We start from the raw sequence: 22327 nt of genomic DNA, 5'->3' as shown, positions 1-22327 counted from the left end.
ACTTCCTTATTATCTGCTTCTGTCTGTTAAAATAAGGGAATTTTTTTTAATAAACTAAATTAGTCTACCCAAATTGACAATAGAGTGAATCGAACCTGACACCTCAACGAGTAGCACACTATCATGTCTCAAGTCAATATCACCGGACCAAATTATAAGGAAAAAAAGTCAATTTTTTTTTGTCCCAAAATATAAGAAAAAAAATCATTTTCAAGAATGTTTTTCTCTTATTTTCATAAAATTAAATGCAAATTACATTTAATTTTCTCTCTTTCCTTTTTTCTCAATAAACAACAACCAATAAAAATTGTTTTTACATCTTCCTATGCAACTTATTCCAAGGAAAACCCACAAAAACATATTTCAAATTCTCATATTTTATTTTTTCTTAATAAGTGTGATTTTTTTATTTTTCCATATAATTTGGGACGGAGGGAGTATATAATCAATTTTTTTTTTGAGACAAATTTGAAGAGGATTCAAACATATATCAATATATGCAATTTTTGTTGTCATAACTATTTTGGATGTGTGGGCTGGTGGAACATGATACAACAACACATTAATTAATAATAATGCCGAAATTACTGGTACAATTTTTTCTGTGTTGCAGGTTCTTGGAACAGCTGAACGCCCTCTCCTTGCAGCGTTGTTATGGAGTATATGGCAGCAACGAAACAATAAAATATGGAAGAATCGTAGTGAAACACTACATGTGGTGTGTGACCGAGCAAGAAACTTAATCATGGAGTGGAATGTAGCACATGAACAACAACGACGACGAACCGTTCCGCAACAACAACATGTTGACTCGGCATGGTCAAAACCACCTGTAGGAAGATATAAGTGTAATGTTGATGCTTCTTTCTTTGTAAGGTGCAATAGGACAGGGATTGGTATTTGTATCCGAGACGATCAAGGGAGTTTTGTCCTTGCAAAAACTGAATGGTTTTCCCCCATTCTTGATGTCGACACCGGAGAAGCGGTAGGTTTGCTCTGTGCTTTGAAGTGGGTCTAAGAGTTGCAATTGGAGAATGTAGACTTTAAACTTGACTCTAAGAATGTTGTTGCAAAGTTTCATAGCAAAGCAAGAGATATTTCTGGGTTAGGAAATGTCATTAAAGATTGTCAATATATTCATAACTCTCATTTTAGAAATTCTCGGGTTGAGTTTGTTAGAAGACAAGCCAATAAGGCCGCTCATGTATTAGCAAATGTGGCCTCATCTCTAGCTAGTTTCCACATTTTCATTGATATACCCTCTTGTATCGATTCTATTATTGGTAATGAAATGTCATGAGTTTCCTTCTGTAAAAAAAAAACTATTTTGGATGTATATTTTCAAAATAGCCCAAACCATTATGACTCTAGGATCCCAAAACAGACAGATTCAGGTCACAATTCGTAAGATTCGAAACACCTTTTTAGGAGCTAAAATGCAGGAATGCATAAACAGTGAAGAGTTTGGAACGCATAAATGCAGTAAAGAGTTGTTTTATTTTCCACGTACAACCTTCATCATTCTTTGTGAAATTTTAGTGAATGCTCTATTCTTTCTCTTCCAAACTTACGAATTTGTAAGAATCAATTTTTTTTGAAAAGGTTGTAAGAATCAATTGTTTTGTGTTGTTGATGGATTTTCAAGTGTTGAAATTTTTAGAGATTTCAATTTTGAAAAGAAACCCGCAAAAAAAAAAATTGAGTGTTTTTTATTTTAATTTGATTATTTAGGTTTAATTTGTGATATTTGGTTTGTTTAGGTTGTAATTATGAAGATTATGATTATGATTATGATGCTTTTATGTGTTTTTTGACAAAATGATGCTTTTATGTTAGTTTGTGGCTGTGGTGTTGCACTACCAATTTTTATTTTTTATAAAAATGAAAAAGGATCCAATTTGGATGCTATGTTCCGAAGTGTTACAATTTCGAATCCTGCAGAAGTGCTCTAGAGGATAATTTCGTCAATTTGAAAGGTTTGTGAGGAAAAAAAAAACAATTTTCTTATAACTAAGAAAGAAAAAAAACAATTTCGAACCATATGTCTTATGCAGCTAGGGAGGTGCTCATTAAAGCAGTGGCACAATCTATTCCTACTTATGTTATGAGTTGTTTTAAACTTCCTGATAGTCTATGCGATCACATTGAGAGCATGATTAGTAAGTTTTGGTGGGGCAGTAAACATGGGGAACGTAAAATTCACTGGGTGGCTTGGAAATCTCTTTGTAAGGAGAAAAAGGAAGGAGGTATGGGGTTTAGAACCATCAAAGAATTTAATTTAGCTATGTTAGCTAAGCAAGGGTGGCGTATTCTACAAAATGAAGAAAGCTTGCTTACTAGATGCTTGAAAGGAAGATATTTTCCTAGAAGCAATTTTCTACATGCAACCTTAGGATATAACCCAAGTTACACATGGAGAAGTATTTTTCTAGCTAGATTGGAGATTATTGATCATGCTGGTTTATGGAAAGTGGGTGATGGCCAGAGCATTAAAATTTGGGAGGATAATTGGTTACCGTTCCAACAAGGTTACAAAGTTTGGTCCCCTAAGCCAAATAATTGTGATCTTGTGGTAGTAGCAGATTTATTACATGATGAACACGGAGGCTGGAATTATCAATTGATTAATGACACTTTCCTTCCTTTTGAAGCACAACAAATTAGTCAAATTCCTCTCTCTTTCAATAAACCACCAGATTGCTTTATGTGGGGAGCCAACAAAGCCGGTGAGTTCTCTGTCAGGTCAGCTTATAAGTTCTTAAAGAAACGATATGAAGTGGTAAATTCCAATCAGTCCATCTTGCCTCAAGAGAGTTCCATCTGGTCTAAATTATGGCAAATTAAAACTATTCCAAGACATTTGCAATTGATGTGGAGGATTATTCATAACAGGTTACCGGTAAGAGAAGCTTTGTTTAAACGAGGTGTAATTTGCTCCCCACTTTGCTGCTTTTGTGATGGAGCGAATGAGTCAATTGATCATTTATTTATGGGTTGTGACTGGACGAAAACAGTGTGGTTTGCTTCAAACTTGGGTGTTAATTTTGCTGCTTATTGTGAGGCCACAATCTCATTTAGTGAATGGGTGAGCAAAGTTATCATGCATCAGGACATAGAAGTTGTGCAATTGGTGTTATCTATATGTTATGAAATATGGAAGGTGAGGAACACACGGTGCTTTGAAGGAGCTGAATTGCCTAATGCCTTATCTTGTTGGAATAATGCTCATAAGTCCATTAGTGAGTTTAATTCCAGAGCTGATATGCTAACTCAGTCTATAATGCATCCCATTCCAATGCCGGACTCCGCAATTCGATGGACTTTACCCGAGACAGATTTTTACAAGCTTAATGTGGATGCTGCAGGTCCAAATAATGATGGTAATTGGGGATTGGCTGCAGTTATTCGTGATGCAGACGGATGTGTTGTCGCAGCAGCTTGTTGGTACTTGCCGGTATTACCACAATCTGATGTTGCTGAAGGTCTGGCCTTGCTTAAAGGAATGGAATTTGCAAAGGATTTGTTGTTTCGTAAGCTAACTATAGAATCAGATTCCTCGAATGTCATCACTGCTATCAATAAGTCTCAATATCAACAATCTTATTTGGGAGCAATAATTGAAGACTGCCGAAGTTTATTTCCAAGTTTTAATAATTTAAATTTTTTTCATATCCGCAGAGTAGCAAATCAAGCTGCCCATTACCTAGCTAAATTTGCTATTTCTTCTTGTTCTGATTTTATTTGGATTGAAGAAACTCCTTCCTGTATTTCCGCAGTTGTGGCTCTAGATTTATTGCCGCTAATTGATTAATAAAATCAGACACTTCAAAAAAAAAAAGAAAGAAAAAAAACTAGGGGCCAACGTTCCTTACAAATGAAGGCCATAATTTTTGCCAAGTCAGCTAAACAACTATCAACGAAAGAAGGGGAACTCATACTCCTACAAACGTATTCTTACCCCCACAAAATTAGCAAAATTCAAATTTATCAATGATATTTTAAAAAAATATAAAACTTTCACCCCTACACCTCCACACATTTGAAATGTATAAAAATTAAGAATAATTTTAAATGTGGAGAAATGTAGAATTCGGGGTTTGAATCCCGATCATTCTAATAATATTCCCGATAGCTTCCATTTGAACTATACTTATGGGACGATCATAAACTTATTTTATTACTTATTAATGATGTAACAATATCACCAAAATGATATTATGGTAGTTGATATATAGCATGACTCTATCACACATAAAAAGAATATAGGTTCAATTCATGTGAAAAAAATTCAATTCAAGTTAAAATTCTAATTGTATCGAGTTAAAAAAAGAACGCCGTAGAGACTAAAGAGGTCCGAATATTAATATTATTATTTGGTCAAATAGCCTAGCCAACAACATTTCACTCCATAAGACGAATAAGTGGTGAATTTAGGTTTGAACTATCTCACTCATGTATATTGCAATATCCTTATAAACTGAGTTATGTTCATAAAGATATAAGTTCATATATTTTATCAGTATAACTTGAGCACTCAGTATTTAGATATTCTCAAATTTTTTTCTCACACATTGGTCATCTGATAATCTTAACCATTGATTTACTTTTCTTGTCTCTCTCTTATATCTTTTGTACTTTTTAAGATTGCCCAACTATTGGATTAAGAAACAAAGAGATAACATGAGAGAAAAAATTGGAGAGAATTCAAATTCGAGCACTCACCATAATTCCATTATGTACACCCATCGCAAGTCCTTTTTTTAGGAGTGCTAATATATAACACTCTCTTTTGAATACTCTCTCGAACACTTATTATCAAATTTGATGAAATATATGTGAATCATACTATTTTATGTGAGACCTATTTTAATGCAAGAGACACATACTAATTTCAATTAATTATCGACTGAGTGTTACAGAAAATGTTAAAAAGAAAGTGTTCCTAACACTTTTTGTTTTAAATTTGCTAGATAAAAAAGAAAGTGGTTTTTATTTTTTCAAAAGTTGAAGTATAACTTATGTAAAAAAAAGAAGAAAAATGAATATAAGTAGCAAGTAGTACATATATGTTGCCAAGTTGGAGATCAATCTACACCTATACTGCTATACAGCCCACAACACAAGTACACAACTGTCCCTTAAACAAAGTCAAGTTATCCTACTTGCCAAAGTTATCCTAAAACAAACAATGAGCTCACAGATAAATTTTCAACACGGAAATTGGTTATTTATAGATTCTTTATATTAATTAATTAATTCATTATTGTGAAATCAAGGGAGACAAACTAAGCAATAATAGAATTTCTAAATTTAGTAAGGAGCTCAACTACTATGACCTCTTTTGTTCCAATCAGGAATCATCCTTCAAATCACAATTTGAAGAACAAAACAATCAATCAATTAGGTCCAAGTAGGGGCAAGACCCATAACTATACACAAGTTGGATTTTCATATGCAATAGATTATTCGTTGATTTGATTTTATTGTATTTTAATGAGAGCTTGGAATTGTGGAAACAAAAGACTTGTGTAACACATCTTATGGAAAAATCTTAAAAATTATGTATCGATGCCGTTCAAATTCTAAAATTCGAGCAATGTAAATATGTTACAACTTTGACCGATGTATCCATAGAGGTGATTTGAAAGTCACATACTAATACAACATTATCGTTATATCGATAAAATTACGACAAATAACATGAACATTGCATGTAATATGCGGGGACCGAGCTTTGAACCATGTTACTATTTCCACTTATATATTCATTTTTAAAGATGAAATTCTAACCACTACACTATTAAACCAGAAAACATATTTAAGGAGCATCGTGCTATTTTGAAAAATTTAGAGACTATAATATATATTGATGAACAATTTATATAAATTTACTAAGTTATCTATTCACTCGGAAAATTATCGCACGTAGATAAAGTAACAATAGCACAAAGACATATTAGTGAATATATTGGAGGTAAATTAAATTAATCACGTTTTGTTCTAGCCGTCGTTATCATAGTCATCATGATTAACAATATCATTAGTTACATTATTTGATAAACTTGATACGTTTAAATAAGACACAATGAGAATTTATAAATATTGTTGGTGACAAATAGTCCTGCCAAAAAAGAAGAATATTGCACGTGCCTAGCAATGTGTTTTTGGAGTGATTATCAAGGGCACGCTTTGGGTTGAATTAAGGAGACAGGACCACTTTCTTAATTTGCTCACTAATCTTAAGAGAATGTTTTTTTTAACATTGGTTAGCTAACAAAGCACACTAATTAAAAAAAACTTTGTTAATGTTCTCCAAGAAAAATGCAGCTTAAATTACTTTTAAAGTGACAATCACTTTCTAGCCCTTTATTTTAATATAATAGGGGATTTAATTTGTAGACCTTTCTGCATGCTAAAAGCTAGTATGGTCACCCATTTCTACGATGTTCACTATCTAATACATTAACATAGCCTCAAATACTTACAATGAATAAGTTAAACTGTTAAAAGAAGTTTGAAATATATTCTTAAGTAAAGCCTCATATGTTTGAGCAACAAATAAGTGAAAGATTATGACTTCCTTTAAGGTTTTTTTTTTTTTTTTTTTTTTATATATATAAATATGTGGTATTTACATCCAATTTTACTAGCTTGGTTGTTCAAAACTCAACGTGATGAAGTTCTGATCTCTTTTCATGATCCAATAGTGATATCAAAGTCAACGATTTGACTAACTGGCTGCTTAATTATATCAAAAATGACAACGGTGGTTTGGTTAAGTGTCATGTCTTGTTGATGGTCGAGTCAGTGGCGGTGCAAGTGCATGTGGAGCTTCTGCTTGAGGGGGAGACTCACATTTGAGGGAGATATATTGTTGATATCTCAAACATGAGTAAACATTTTAAATTGGATTTCATAAATAGGTTTGAATCTCGCTCTTAAAAACTAGCTCATAATATGAGGGTGCTCAACCATGTATACATCCCATCTCAACAACCTGAGAAGCTTAACAACTTGTGACTCATGTACAACTTCAATAGAACTCAAAATTGAGGAAGGCGAAGCTATTGTTTCGGGTTTAAAATAATGGATTTTTCTTTTATAATTTTCAAAATAGATTTTCTAAAATCATTTTTCATTTTTCAATAGTCAAACTCTTAGTATAAAGTGATACCTGCAAAATATGTTTGCACCACTATGCCTCATGAAAATATATTTAAATATAAAAATGAGTTAAAAAAACAATAAATTTGACAGTTGTATATGTGTTTTAAACAAGGTTATCAAAATCGGATCGGACCGGCCGGTCGGACTGTGAACCGGTCATAAAAACGGTTCGGTTTTGAGTAAAAAACGGATAGGAAACTGACCGGCAAAAAACCGCATGAACCGGGGTCGAACCGGGATGAACCGGTGAACCGGCCGGGCGGTTCAAGTGGTTTTGCAGATTTTTTATTTTTTTTTTAAAAAAATAGGGCAAAACGACGTCGTTTTAACTTTTTAAAAAAAAAAATAAATGAAACAAAACAACGACGTCGTAGGAATAGGAAAGATTTTTGATTTTCATCTATTTTTCATTTGGTTTGAATTATAAATTTTATTTTATTTTGACTTATGATATTTTATCTTTTTAATGTGTGAAATTATGAAATATTGAGCAATTATTTATATATTTTTATTTATATATTAATTAAAATATATATTTAATTAAAAACGGTTCGACCCCGATTGAACCCGGTCCGACCAATTGAACCTTGAACCGGTTAGCTCGCCGGTTCGATGACCGGTCCGGTTCTGACAACCTTGGTTTTAAATGACCCGAGGTCCAACGAATTTTAGATAAGAGATGATACTATCTTAAAATTTTGGTTGAGTTTAGTCAAGTTTAACTCTTATATAAATGTTCATAAAGAGAGATGTTTTCAATTATAAACATATTTCTAAGCCTTTTTTTAATCCAAATCCGATTCAGGACTCTCATCAAAATAATTTTATATTTCAATAATCACTTTTACCTCTAAAGTAAACTGCAATGACAGTGATAGAGCACGAATAACACTGTTAACTAAAATATTTGATCATAGTGCCTGTGCACCTGATCAATTATCACAAAGACCAGAAAACATCATCATTAATTAAAATTTTAAACAAAGTCACTATTGATTTGATTATACTCAAAAGTTACAATACAATGAAGATCAGATACATTAATCATTGTCTTTGGTAATTGAATGATTAGAGGTCATAATAATAATAATCATGTTAACCCTGTGAATGATGATTGTTGTGATTAGGAATTTGCATGTGAAAAGAAGGGTTAAAAGAGAAAGCAATACTACTTGGATTACAATCCATTGAATTAACTTTGTTCCCTAAACTTTCAAGTGCCTTAACTTGTGACCTTAAAAACTTGAGATAATTTGCAGCTTCATCAAGCATTGAAGCAGTGTCCATTTTGTTTCCACCAGGAACAATCTTTTGCAAAACCCTAATCCTGTCACTTATTCTTTCCCTTCTATGTCTTGCAGCCACAGTTTGTGGATCATTTGATATCTTAACATTCTTCCTTTTAGGCTTTTTTTCAATCACATCAATATCATCCATTCCAAAATTCACTGGTCTAAATGCTGCAGCTCTATACATCATTTCCTTCATTTGTGCTATTGCTTCTGGATCAGGTTCTTGATCATTTGAAGAAGAATAACACATTGATGATGATGAATTTGGTTGTTGAAAATTTATATTAGTTGAACAAGGTCCCTTGTCACATCTTGGTTTCTTGCTTTTTGGTGGTTTATCAGTGATAAGTCTAAAACCATCTTCAATAGATGAAGAATTATGAATAGTACTTGATTGTATTGCTTTTCTTTGATTCATGAATTGATCTGATGAGCTTTGAGACATTGTTTCATCAAGTTCAATACTGAGTGGACACTGCGTGTCTTTGTTTCTTGTACAATCTGTAGCACTGACACTTCTGATCAAAGATGTGTCTGGTGTCCTCATTTGTGTCAGTGCTTCATAATTTATACCATTTGAACCAACACTTCTGATTGAATGTGTGTCTGATGTGTGTGTATGTGTCAGTGTTTCATAGCCTGTACCATTTGAACCGACACTTCTGATCGAAGGTTTGTCCAGTATCTGTATTTTTGTCGGTGCTTCATAGCTTATACCATTTGAACCAACACTTCTGATTGAACGTGTGTCTGGTGTGGATGTTTGTGCGAGATAGCTTGTACCATTCGAACCGACACTTCTGATTGAAGCCTTGTCCGGTGTTTGTACATGTGTCAGTGCTTCATAACTTGTACCATTTGAAACATTACTACCAGCTTCACCAGAGGAAGTTGCAGTACTGCTGACATAACTAAAGTTCCATAAATTTTTGCAGTCAGAAAATAACTTTGAAATTCCATCATCATCATTTTCAACAGAAGTGTCTGCTGTGTTGCTATTACTAGCTGAAAGCAAACAATCAAAAGAGTTGTTGAGTTGTTGTTGTTGGTGGGCCATGTTGAAATCTGGCATAATATTGTAAGGTGAAATTGACTTATATGATTGAGGTATTAAAGGTTCTTCTCTCCAGCTGGATCCAGCTTTTGATTTGACTGCCATGGTTGTTTCATGCTGTGAAAGGTTTGTGTTTGGCATCACTCTTTCAGAATTTGAATATGTGTTAACAATTTGAACTTTATGCATCTCTTGTATTTGATGAGTAAGAGAGTTTGATATGTTGTAACCTCCATCAAAGTTTTGTGTATTCCACATGATTGGTGTGTTCTCTTCAAATTGTGAGCCATCCCAATTCAAATCATCCATGGATATGATTTTAACTTTTGTGATGAATTGATCCTTGATACCTATAGATATCATGTTAAACATAATATTATATCAAATAAATTAAATAGACCAAGTAGATATTTATCATCTATATAACATCGACACTTCAGATCAAAGACGTTTCTGATGTTTGACACGTGCGTGGTTACACTCAATCACTTTCATTTTTCTATTTTTTTTAAATTGTTACAAGTGTCTACATGTGTAACTCTGTCAGTGTCAATAACGTGTCTGATGTTCATTTCTGATGTCCGTGTCTATATCGGTGTTTCATAATTTATCGTAAGTGCAAAAATGAATTTTGAACAGATGAACTTACCGGATGCAGCTGATATATATAGCTGCAAGAAGAACTAGAAACACCAATCCAAGAGGCCAAAAGATGAGAGAATCCTTGTTTGAGTCTTGAAATGTCAGAAACAAAGCAGAGGAATGAATGCAGCTTTATAACAAGTTGTAGCATTAACTATCTTGTTGATTGAATATTGGTGAAAACTGTGATGCAAGAAAACAAATTATGTCAAATTTTGCAACTGAATTTGTTGATATAGTATTTTATTATGAACAACAATAATATAAGTAAAGTATAGAAGAAGTTATTTTCTTTGAGAAGATAGAAGAATAGATACATAATACATGTAACAAACTAGAGAGAGAGAGAGAGAGAGAGAGAGAGAGAGAGAGATAATTGAATTGTTGTACCTTGAGCTGCCATTGAAGACTAGTAGAGATGCCGTGTGTTTGATGAGATGAAACTTTGTATTGGTAGGAAGAACAAAATGTACATTACATGCTTTTATAATAAAAACAAATATTGGTACTTGTGCAATTACATCATGAAATTGTATAATAAATAAAGCAAGCACTTGAAGATGAATATAAAAAATTAAAGAAGAAGCTATTAAAATATTCTTTGACAGTTTTAGATTAGTATTAGTGGTTTTTGAAAAAGGATAATGCTTTTTCATCAGCTAGCTTGGTGGGTCTGTAAAGCTATTTTTGCAGTATGACATACTGTGAGACTTCAGAGGATTTATGTTAATGCATTCTCAAATTTTTAAGTACTATGTTAGTTTTTTTGGTGTGAAAAATTGATTTAATTTTAATAAAAGTGTATTCAATTTGTAAAATGATTTATATTTGTATATATTCGTAAAAGTGTTGAATAATAAATTTAAATGTAAAAATTACATTCAGATTCAAAACTTGTTTGGAGCCGTGATGGAAAGACACTCGGATTCAAATTTACTGTAATTGTAAAAGCACGTAGTTTGATGCAGTAATTAATCTCAGCCATTCATTTTACATTGAACGGTTTGCATCATATATATATGGGTAAATAGGGTTTTGCCCCTGCAAAATAGGTCAGTTTTGCGTTACCTCCCTGCAATTTTTTTTTTTTGTGATTACCCCCTGTAAAATTAAGATTACATCATTTACTCCCCTCAGTCGATAACATGGATGCTGATTGGACAAAATTGATGATGTGGCACGTACAAGTGGAATTAATTTATTTTATATTTATTTTTTTATTGTCAATTCATTAATTAATGTATAATTATTATTTTTTTAATTTAAAAAAAAACTAAAAAAAAAGAAGGAAAAAATGATAGTAAATTCTATTAACAATTTTTTTTTAATTTCTTTTTCTTTTTGAAAAATTAATAATTATATTAAGTTATTTATCTACGTGGCACAAAAACTTTAATAAAAAATGAATGAAAAACCACACATGCATCCCACGTCATCAATTTTGTCCAGTCAACATCCATGTTGTTGACTGAAGGGGGTAAATGATGGAATCTTCATTTTGCAGGGGGGGTAACGCAAAACTGGCCTATTTTGCAGGGGGTAAAACCCTATTTACCCTATATATATTAAACTGATCTTAGCATTCTATTCAAATCGGACAGTTCATACCGTAACTGCGTTGATGCAGTTACAGTACTAATCTTTTTCCAAAGACACTCAGAGGTGTATTTTTTTAACAATCTATTTCTAGCTTCTGGATTTCACAGCAAATTGTGGCATATTGACGAACATATTTTGAAATTGTTAGATTTTAAGTATGAATAGTTAAGTTTCACAACGACTATAAATGAGAAGAATGTTGAATTTAGAAGATATATGATCCATTAACCTTATGTCTTGAAGTTTTGAGTAGATCATCTTCCTCTCATGTGATCATGAAGCATCAAAATCAACTCTAATGAACATTATCCGAAAATGATGCTACATCTCTGAAATCAAATTTGACATCTTCAAAAGATGAACCAAAGATAAATTAATTGGATATTTTATCCTGTGATTGTTTTTTTTATTCTTTTTAAGTAGGGAAAGTTGTGCCTCTTTTTGGTTGCTTAGTGAAAAGCATCTTTTAATAACAATCTCCTCTTTACAATTTACAAAAGCCTTGTTAATTAATCATGATTTTAATCATAGCTTGTGATTTTTTCACTTTTTACCACAGTACTTTTTATGCATACATATATAATATTAGAGTAAAATTGGACTAGAATATTAAATGTTGAAGTATATTAGTATGCACAATTATATAATTTATATCTTCAAATAAAAAATAGTCTATCCTAAAGTTGGTGTAAAATTTGAATAAAATATATGCATAATCTGAAAGGATTTCATATAATTTGATAGGATTTTGTTTTTTGGGTGTGACTAAACATGATAGTGGAGAGAGGCAGAGAGGACATATATGTTGATAGCAGTGAGATTAGCAAATGACTCATCAAATTGTAGTTTATTTTTTGTTTTAGATTTAGAAAGTTGTTATAATATTATTGAGTCCAGGTAGGGAGGATCAGCTAAGTTCCGATGAGATTCCTAAATTATGTGTAAAGATATTTATACACCCATTTTTTCATAGAGCTACAATACCTTTTTAAAAAAAATAAAAATATTCTCTGGTTTTTAAGGGAGAAAAGTTATAATTAATTCGGTGTTCCCCGCGAGATAAGTAAAATGTAACAAAATATTATTCCACTTAGGAATTGAATTCAAGTTCTCTCGAACGATTCGTTCTTTGGTGAAACTCATTAATCAATTAAACTCAATATTTTAATTACCATGCTATTTTTTTATCTGCAAAGAATAAATTATGCTAGACCACAGTACAATTAATACTCCACTCAGTTAATATGGTGAAAATACAAGGGTTGCTTTAACCATATATAAAAATTAACCGTGTCATTGGGCTCAAGTGGTTAATGAGTTTCACCAAAAAGGATGGATTTCGGGAGAACCCGGGTTCGATTCCTGGATGAAACAATTTCTTGGCCAGACTTTACTTATCTCGCGGCCGAACTCTAGACTACTAGGACCCCTTTTCCCTAGGAACCAGAGGGTTATAAACAAAAAAATAAAAAAATGAAAGCCAAAAAAAAAGATAATTGTACCCAAAAAAATCATTCAACACTGAATTTGTCCAAGTGATAAGGGTCTTGCTCCCATTAAACATGTAGTCAAGGATTCGATTATTGGCTCATGCGTATGGAAACAATTAGGTTGAAAGAGGACAACTCACCTTGCGTATCTCAGAGGTTCCCCAACGAAAATTAATCATCGCTAATGACGGTTGAAACTTCGTACCAAATATATCATGATATAAAAATAAAAAAAAACTATTAATATAGGGCTTTGACCCTCTTTGTAACAAAAAAATTTAATAGAAAGATGAACACTCTAGTACTCAACTTAAATTTATATACTAGAAGCAAAAGTCAATATCATGTCGCATTTTTATATTAATTTAATTTTGTGTAACATTACCAACAATATAAGTTGGGTACTAAAAACTTTATCTAATACAAAAGGATCCCAACTATGTTTAACTCCTATAGTAGAATACATTGCGATCTATAATTATTCCACACTCATAAAAACCAAACAGAGACTCTCGATAGCTTCCACCACCTCCTCTGCTCTAGGCGATTTTGTGAAGAAGATCAAATCATTTTTCTCCTTCCAAATAAACCAAACCTCTTAGTGCAAAATCAAAAGAAATCCATTTTCTCTTTCCTACGCATACGATACTTGTTTAGTCCCCTTCCGATCGCAGTTGTGGGGATCGAACTGCGGTCCTCTCTAATCTCTACAAAGTTCAGCGTCAATCACCATTAAACCAATTAACTATTTGTAATGAATTTATTTTTTTGAAACACTATTGGTAATGAATTTAAATATTTGAAAATGGAGAGAATTATATATAGTAACACTGTAGCAAACTTCACATGCACCCCATGCCATCATTACATGCTACACAGCTAGTTAATGAATTTCCAAAAATAGTTTTTTTTTTTTTCATTGTTCTGGACTAGAACTAATCCAACATCATACCCACTAAGTCCATAATGGTTTGCCCCTCCACATTCATGTCAGACACATGGTGGGACCTCTCCACCAAGATAGAAGCAGATCACTGTTTCTCCCACTATCTAAGGGAAATATCTTGGCAGTCCATCTTTTTTGACCTAACATGTTCCAGCCCAATAAGAGGACCTTTGGTCCAGAGCTGGGAGGCTATATAAGCTCTCCTATACAGGAGAGCTAGGTAACACTATTTATTCACTTAATTATTTTCTCTCTCTTGTATCTCTCTTGCTCTCATTCTCTCTCTAACTTTGGCATTGGAACACCTGCACAGGTACAACCCCCCCCCCCCCCCCTCCCCCCCTTTCGTGGATCAGCTGCTCGACCCGTCATCAACCACCCGCTCAACGGACTACCAACTAACCATCTACCTGTTCTTTTCTGATCAAGATCATTCACCAACCTCTGCAAATCAAGGCAGGTTTGAGAATGTCAACTACTATTTTCATCAAAGAAATCATTTGAGAAAACACACTTTGCAAAGTGTCAGACAAAGCCACCATCACATTCACAGTGACAGTGTAACTGTATGTAAGGCATCAAAGTCTTTTGTACTTCCTAATTGCCAAATTTAAAATTTAATCTATATTTTGTGACGTCAATTTTATGTCATTTCAAACATGTGTAAAAAACAATATAAAATTTATATGTAGGTTTTCCTCTAAAATAAAAAAAGAGATATTACCTTTAAAAAAAGTTGTAAGTTAAAAACTTTTACTATTTGGGAAGACATAAATGATAAGACATTTAACACATAAAATATTTGTAATTATTTTACAAATAAACTCTTATAATTTAAATTCTTTTATAGTAGAGTAAATAATAATTTACAAATGCACTGTACTAGTATTTCTTACTAGTAAAGAAAAACGCTATTGTTCTCTCTCTTTTGAATTTGTATTTTCTTTTTGTTTATAATCCTCTGATTCCTAGAGGAAAAGAGCGAGGTAAGTAAAGTTTGGCCAAAAAATTGTTCCACCAGAAATTAATTTGAATTTTTTTTTTGGTCAAGTAATTTGCATATTTTTACTCTCTAACATCTAGAAATCTATTTATTTTCTATTCAACTCAACAATAAATGTTCCTAGAGATGTTTTCAAAAAAAAAAATGTTCCTAGAGTTATTTTCAAAAAAATTGTTTGCTCTTACTCATCTTTGCTTTCTGGCTTCCCACCCACAATAATGTTCCCAAAAGTTTATAAGCCAATAACCATTGAAAAGCAATATACATAATTAGAAGGGTTAGAGTTGAAATTTCAGTCATGCTATTTGACCTAAATTTTTTAATATTATTGTCTATTGAATTAAGATTTGTGAACATTATTTACTATATTTATTATTTAATTTTGAATTCAAAATGTACTAGCTAGAACTCATAAAAAAGTTCAGAATTTCCAATGATATTCACCATGACACCATTGAAGATGCTAGAAGTTAACTCTTTGTCAAAAAAAAAAAATTCAAGAAATTCATTTTTCTCATATTATTTAATAAAAAATATTTTGTAAAGTTGTATATAAAAATTAAAGGGTTCTGCTAACATGTGCCCTAAGGGCACATTTTAAGGTGTATTTAATTAACTAATATTTCATTTAATATACTTCAAAAATAGTAATAATCAACTTTATTAATTAAAATATATAGTTCATTATATTTATTACCCATTTAAAAAAATTGCATAGGCAAAATATGATACTTGCCAAATATGATAATTAACTTTTTTTTTTGCTACAAAGCTTTTTTTTTTTTGTCAAACTTTTTTTTTAAGTTGAAAACAAAATTAAATTATGCTAGTAAGTATTATAAAATTCTAAAACATATTAGCAATTCAAAAGCTAAAATAGTACTAACAATTTTTACCATTACAACATAATACTATAATATTCGGTCTTGTTCACCGAGAAAAAACAAAAAACACAAGTTAGTATAAATCAAGTATTACCATGAGTAAATATAAGGCTGATTGTTAACAAACAAAAACAAAAATTGGAGTCATATAATTATGATCGTATAATCAGGCGCGTCTTCATAAATCAAATTTGGCAGCATATAATATTTTTGTCTTTCCAATTCTTTTAAATATGTAATAAATATAGTGGACCATATCTTTTAATTAATAAAGTTGATTATTACTATTTTTGAAGTAAATTAAATGAAATATTAATTAATTAAATGCACCTTAAAATATGCTCTTGGGGCACATGTTAGCATTTGCCAAAATTAAATACTTAAATGTATGTACCCAAAATTGGGAAAACTCCATAGTTACATTTATTAGGGTATTTTAGATGGGCCCTAAAATTTGGGGCTACTATTTTGTCTGGGATAAGAATGTCAAATTCTCAATCAATGCTTTGCTATAAAGCCGCATTTTTCTGACAAACAATACGTGAGCTGTCGGCTTAACAAGCGATAATCGGCTCGGCTTAGCTGGTCCAATCATAAACGATTCACACGTGAAGTGAACACTCCTATTCTTACGTGGAGATCGTTTATTGGATAATAGTATGATGAGATAGGTCTTCCCACGTGACAGAAAATCAATACATGGATGATGAATTGGATGGACCATCTCATCCATGTTGTTATTCTGATTCTCAATGTCAATGTAGTAGATTTTGATCATCTACTATACTATCTTGTCGAATATATATATATTTTTTTTGTCAAGAATTTTTTTTTTTTTTTTTTTTGGTGCAATCAAGAATATCTTTTTAATTTATAATAAAAATACAACGTTTCAAAGAAACTTTTCCTAACTCACAAGTTTAAGGTTTGTTTTTGTTTTATTTTTTTATTAACTTCTAATCTCTAGAAGAACGAGGCTCCAATAATATAGATTTTGGCTGCGAGGTAAATAAAATTCGACAAAAAGTTATTTTTATTGGGTTTGATATTTGGGTTCTCTTGAATGGTTCGTTGTAGTGAGAGTTTGTTAATCACTTGAATACAATATCGTGACTGAAGTTTAAAGTTTGTGCGAGCAAGTTAAAAATTATTGAATACATTACTTTTTTTTGTCTTATAATATCTCCTTGATTCCCGGGGCTAACAAGATAAGCAGAAATTGATAAATGATGATTTCGGTTATGATTAAAATTTAAGTTTTTTCAAATAACTCATAGTTTATATTACTCCCTACGTCTTTTATTATAAGAACTTTTACAAAATATTACGGAGGTTAAGAAAAATTGTTGCTAGTTGGAGTTCGGCCTTTAATAAAGTATCTTTAACCTTTAGTTAGAATTAATTTAGGATCGAATGAATAAAATTACGAACTACTTAATTTGATCTAGTGGCAAGAAATTGAGGATACATGAAGTCTTAAATTCGATACTTAAAAAAAATAAAAAATTACAGGGTAAATTTGATGCAGTGACACAATTACAAAATAAAATTCAATTCATGGGATCCACCGTCTATGTCCTATGAATAGCATTTGGCGTTAATCACTTATACTATTGTGTATATTTCCAAATACTACAATATTCGTCCTTTCATCTTCAAATGTACTAGTGGATTTTGTCTCCTATTCATGGAATAATAATTGATTATTATAATAAACACTTATATCTTCAGTTTGTTTTTTGTTGGTTGTCATCATCAACTTATCTTAGCTTTGTGTAGAAAAAAAAAATCAACTTTCATCAAAAAAATATTCATACGCGATATCATTTTATATGTAATCACACATAAGAAATAATATCGTCAAAATAAATGTATTATCATTATAAATAAATAAAAAAGTGTATTATATTAGTGACTATTCGTGTGTGAATCATATATCATCTATAAAATACAAATATTCATGCTAGCTCATTTTTCTGAAAAAAGTCAAAAAACTACTTCAATGATTGAATACTAAAATTCAATGCATACCCGATTATATTTATGAACAAACCAATTTGTTTGAACTTGAAGCCTTTACTCAAGAGATTGAATATAAACTATTATTAATTTGCGTATATACATGACGTAAAGATGAACTATATATGTATATTCAATTCAAATTAATTTCACTCATCAAATTACTTAAATTAGTGGAGTGTTCATAATGCTAACCGGAGGCTGCTACATTGCACGTATGGGTTTGAGGGGTTCAACTGAATTCTGCGAAGAGGATTGCTAGCAACACATTCTTTAACAAACACATTCTAACACATTCTCTTCTATCGGTTAAAATTTATATGGGTCCCATAAAAAATATATGGGTCCACATTTTTTTATGGGACCCATGTGAATTTCAACCAATAAAAGAGAGTGTGTTGGAGTGTGTTTGTTAAAGAGTATGTTGCTAGCATTATTCATTATGTGAATTAGTATTTGGCAAATTCTATGGTACATATGAACAATTTTAATGTACCGGTACATTAGATCATTAAATTGTTAGGCAAATGAATATTTTTTTCAAAAGAAATCATTTTTCTATCATTTAAAATATTATAATAACTAAATTATATTTATCGAAATTGTAAAAAAACAAAATTTTATATTTTTTTGAATTTTTTATCACTCATAATAGTCATTATTGAATTTTTTAATGAAAAAATGTAAAAAAATTAATATAATACCTATAAAACATTGAACTTGTGTTTTTCTTATGGAATTATCATCTTTAAAATACAATAATCGACAAATAAATTTTTAATTTATAAAATAATCGTTAATTTATTAATTAATCGATCTAATGTACCGATACATTGAAAATTTTCATATGTACCATAGAAGCTCCCTTAATATTTTATTATTAATGTGTCTTTAAATATTTTATATATATTTTGAATTTGCATCTCTCTCTTGATATTAACTTTTTTCTTAGCCTTGAGTGAACCCCTAGGTTATAGTTCTGGCTCTGTCACTACGTGTATGCAAGACTCAAGAGATTTGAGGGGTTTAACCAAACCTGGTTGTCGAGTCAGAAAAATTATAAAGTTTGGACAAAATTTTACATGTGACATAATATATAAATAATCCAACAAAAAATCTTAGTTTGTTCTAATACTAACTCTTAAAAAATTTAGTTTTGTCTTAAACTAACTTATAAAAATACCAAAAATTTGGTCGGAGTCCGGGCAACTGCCCTGACTTGCTGGGCCTTCGCACTGTCCATAACTGGACCTTATAAATTTTTTAAAAAATACAAATATATATCTTTTGCATTTTGATCTATTTGATGTATTATTTTTGTACCATTAGTCTAAAAGTTGCATTGCAAAAACTCAAATGTTTGAACTTAAATTAGAGTGTTGACTCTGCCACTGCATTTATGTTTAATTTGGATGAGCGGTGACACCATGATTATAAAGAAGCTTTGAATGAGAATGAACTTGAAGAACAAAGGAAAGAAGAAACATGCGCATATGGACCATTAGGCCATGCAACGTAATCTTATATATATCTTCCATAATGGCCAAACTTAGTACCACTATATGTATAATCTAAGAATCATAGTGGTGATTTATAAAAAGAAAAAAAAAATCATAGTGGTGGAATTGGAAGAAAAAAAACTGTAACAAAATTAGACAGTAATCTAGTAAATTAAACTTATATTTTACTAAAATCAATTTTATAAATAAATAGCCCATAAATTTTAATTCAACTAGTAAATTTCGATAATCAAGTTGTATATAAATAAACTGTTCTGAACTAGACCAAAGTCCAATATACGTGGTTCAAGATCCAGCTCAATACGATTCCTTCGTGGAAGCTTCTCCTATGCGCCAATGACAAAGGGCATGGTAATAATTATTGTGCTCCACATGCTCCTAGGACCATTGGAACGATCTAGACGGTACTCATCTCCAATATCAGTTGTTGTCAGTTGACACAAACAATTATAACCGTCTCTTATTAGGTACACAATTTGAATCACGTTTCACTTCACTCTCTCTCTCAATCATATACTAACTTGAGCGTGCCAACGTGTTTTGCAGGTACTTTTTCCACCATGATTCATCGTATTTGAACTTCTCCACTGTGACTACCTCAAGTTTCGTTATTAAAATCATCTCTGGTTCTGTTTGCATCAGAACACAAACCATAAGGATAAACAATTCTTTCATTTTAAACAAAATTTTAACTCCGAGTTAATTGGATCCAGAATTTAGACTACACAGATGTAATGAAGATGTTGTTTAGGGAATAAGGATCAAAAAGAAAAGGGACCAATGACCAACATTATTGAAAAAAATTGGAATTTATTACATCAACCAATACTATGACTGGTCCTAGTCTTGCAAAGAATTCCCCACTCTTAAATGGCTTTGTATTCTTGCTTTTTTTTTGTACATGAATGTATAGGTTCGCCACATTCAATGGTCTTGGGTCAACAACCAAATTAAAGACCTTCCAAGTCTAATAAGGGCTCCATAATCACTTTCAAAAATAGAAAAAACAAAGAACCCATCATTTTCTCTTGTGCTCTCTCTAGAACTAGTACAGTTTTATCTTGGAATTTTTTGATACTAAGACCTTGTAGATTTTTATTATTTTTGTGTTAATCTTCTTAGGCAAATACATTTAGTAATTCAGAGACCAAACACAAAAAAAATAAAAATTATCACATTTAAAAATTAAACACAACTTCATTCAAACTAAGTGTAATTTTAATAAAATTCATAAACCACTATTGACACTGGATTTGATAAGGAAAAATACAATTCGATCTTTCACAACTATAATTTGGAGAGAGTTAAAACTACTTGATGTCAGAACTGAGCCTCAAACTAGATTAGACGTTTAGTAACCAGGATATCAATGATGAATTTTTTTCTTTCATAAACCACTTGAATTCAATTCTTAATGCAATCCAAACTTGTGGATGATATTGACCCCCACGTGCACATGACACTAGGTCCATATAATCATCTATGTCGTTTTTCCTTTTCATTTGTTTCTAGTTGTGAAAATTATTGATCATTGTTGATTTACCATTACAATAATTTCATTTCATTATTATTTCCATGAATGTGAATGTGAACTTTGGCACACTCATGAGACGATCATGCGCATACCACATGCCAAATGCCAAGCTAGCAAGATATACATATTATCTCATACTATATGATACTTCTATATTTCATATCATAGTGTGTATAAAAAAATTCAAGTTGTGATTCCTCTCATATCGAGGTACCATATATCTCAATTAATTGCTTTGTTAATAATACCAGCCTAAACAATTATATTGGGAGTCCTCCTATTTTCTACAAAGTCGGTGTTATATATATGAGAAGCTAGCTACATAGATCATTGTATCTAAAAATGGAGAAGAATGTTGAACAATTAAATAACGAATGACATACTGTTATTTAGTCTATTTGAAACTTTTGGAATGACTTAACTTTTGGAATGACTTAATTTTTGTTGTAGGAACTTTGTCTATCAAGTATCTAGTTGATAGGGATTTTTTTTTTTTTTTGAAATTGTATCTGAAAAAAAATTCTGGTAACTCCTACTCTTTTTATAAGTGGGCGGTGCAACATATTTTGTGCTAAAACCATAGAGTCTTGTGTGGTGTTGATCCTCAGGTTCGATGGTATTGATCGGCTGTGGACTTGCTTTATGAGACTACGCAACACCAATATAAATCTCCGGTCTTAACTTTATTACTATTTCTTTTTCTAAATTAGTTGAACTACTCAACCCTAATATATATATATATATATATTTGTACAAATTAGTTAGCTCACCACTAATCTTGCAAGCCAAAATGAGGCTAACTTTTTTGTTTGTTTTTTATAATGATAATCCTAAAATGATCCTAGTAAAAGTTGTCTCGTTAAATAATAAATATTAATTTGCCAATAAATTAAATCAAATTTTCTTTTCCCACCTTTTATGTTTCTTTTCTACCCCAAAACACGTAGAAAACTTCGAAAAATATTTTCCGAAATATTTTTCAGTGTATTTCAGTGAATGTAAGAAAAATTTTTAGAAATTTTCTGCGTGTTTTGAGATATAAAAGAAACGTGGGGTGGGGAGAGGAACTATCAAAATAAATTTAGCACTTTTTTTTGAAATTTAGCACTTGATAATTGGATTTTTTTTTGGGCTATGTGAAAGAAAGTAGTCCGGTTAAATTGCAAGTTGGAAAAGC

At 31.3% G+C, this 22327-nt stretch overlaps 3 protein-coding genes across 3 annotated transcripts; 2 read left to right on the top strand and 1 right to left on the bottom strand.

Moving 5' to 3' along the window:
* Positions 1–2041: 2041 nt before the first annotated feature.
* On the top strand, positions 2042–2762 carry LOC123886796 (uncharacterized mitochondrial protein AtMg00310-like). The gene is made up of 2 exons (XM_045936080.1): positions 2042–2536; positions 2652–2762. Exons 1-2 carry the CDS (start codon positions 2042–2044, stop codon positions 2760–2762), a joined length of 606 nt encoding a protein of 201 aa, XP_045792036.1.
* A 25-nt stretch (positions 2763–2787) lies between these two features.
* LOC123885356 lies at positions 2788–3813 on the top strand. The gene has a single exon (XM_045934633.1). It carries the CDS (start codon positions 2870–2872, stop codon positions 3809–3811), a length of 942 nt encoding a protein of 313 aa, XP_045790589.1. The 5' UTR covers positions 2788–2869; the 3' UTR covers positions 3812–3813.
* Positions 3814–8141: 4328 nt separating this feature from the next.
* Positions 8142–10854, bottom strand: LOC123887094 (transcription factor bHLH87-like). Its single transcript, XM_045936377.1, has 3 exons — positions 10546–10854; positions 10163–10338; positions 8142–9863 (listed from the first exon to the last, which is right to left on the bottom strand). The coding sequence occupies exon 3, from the start codon at positions 9820–9822 to the stop codon at positions 8263–8265; it is 1560 nt and encodes a 519-aa protein (XP_045792333.1). The 5' UTR covers positions 9823–9863; positions 10163–10338; positions 10546–10854; the 3' UTR covers positions 8142–8262.
* Between the last annotated feature and the right edge of the window lie 11473 nt (positions 10855–22327).

This window comes from Trifolium pratense, linkage group LG5 (genome assembly GCF_020283565.1).
Source record: "Trifolium pratense cultivar HEN17-A07 linkage group LG5, ARS_RC_1.1, whole genome shotgun sequence".
In the NCBI taxonomy this organism is placed as follows: domain Eukaryota; kingdom Viridiplantae; phylum Streptophyta; class Magnoliopsida; order Fabales; family Fabaceae; genus Trifolium; species Trifolium pratense.
Note: the sequence above shows the minus strand (reverse complement) of the source record. Positions and strands in the feature narration are given on the sequence as shown.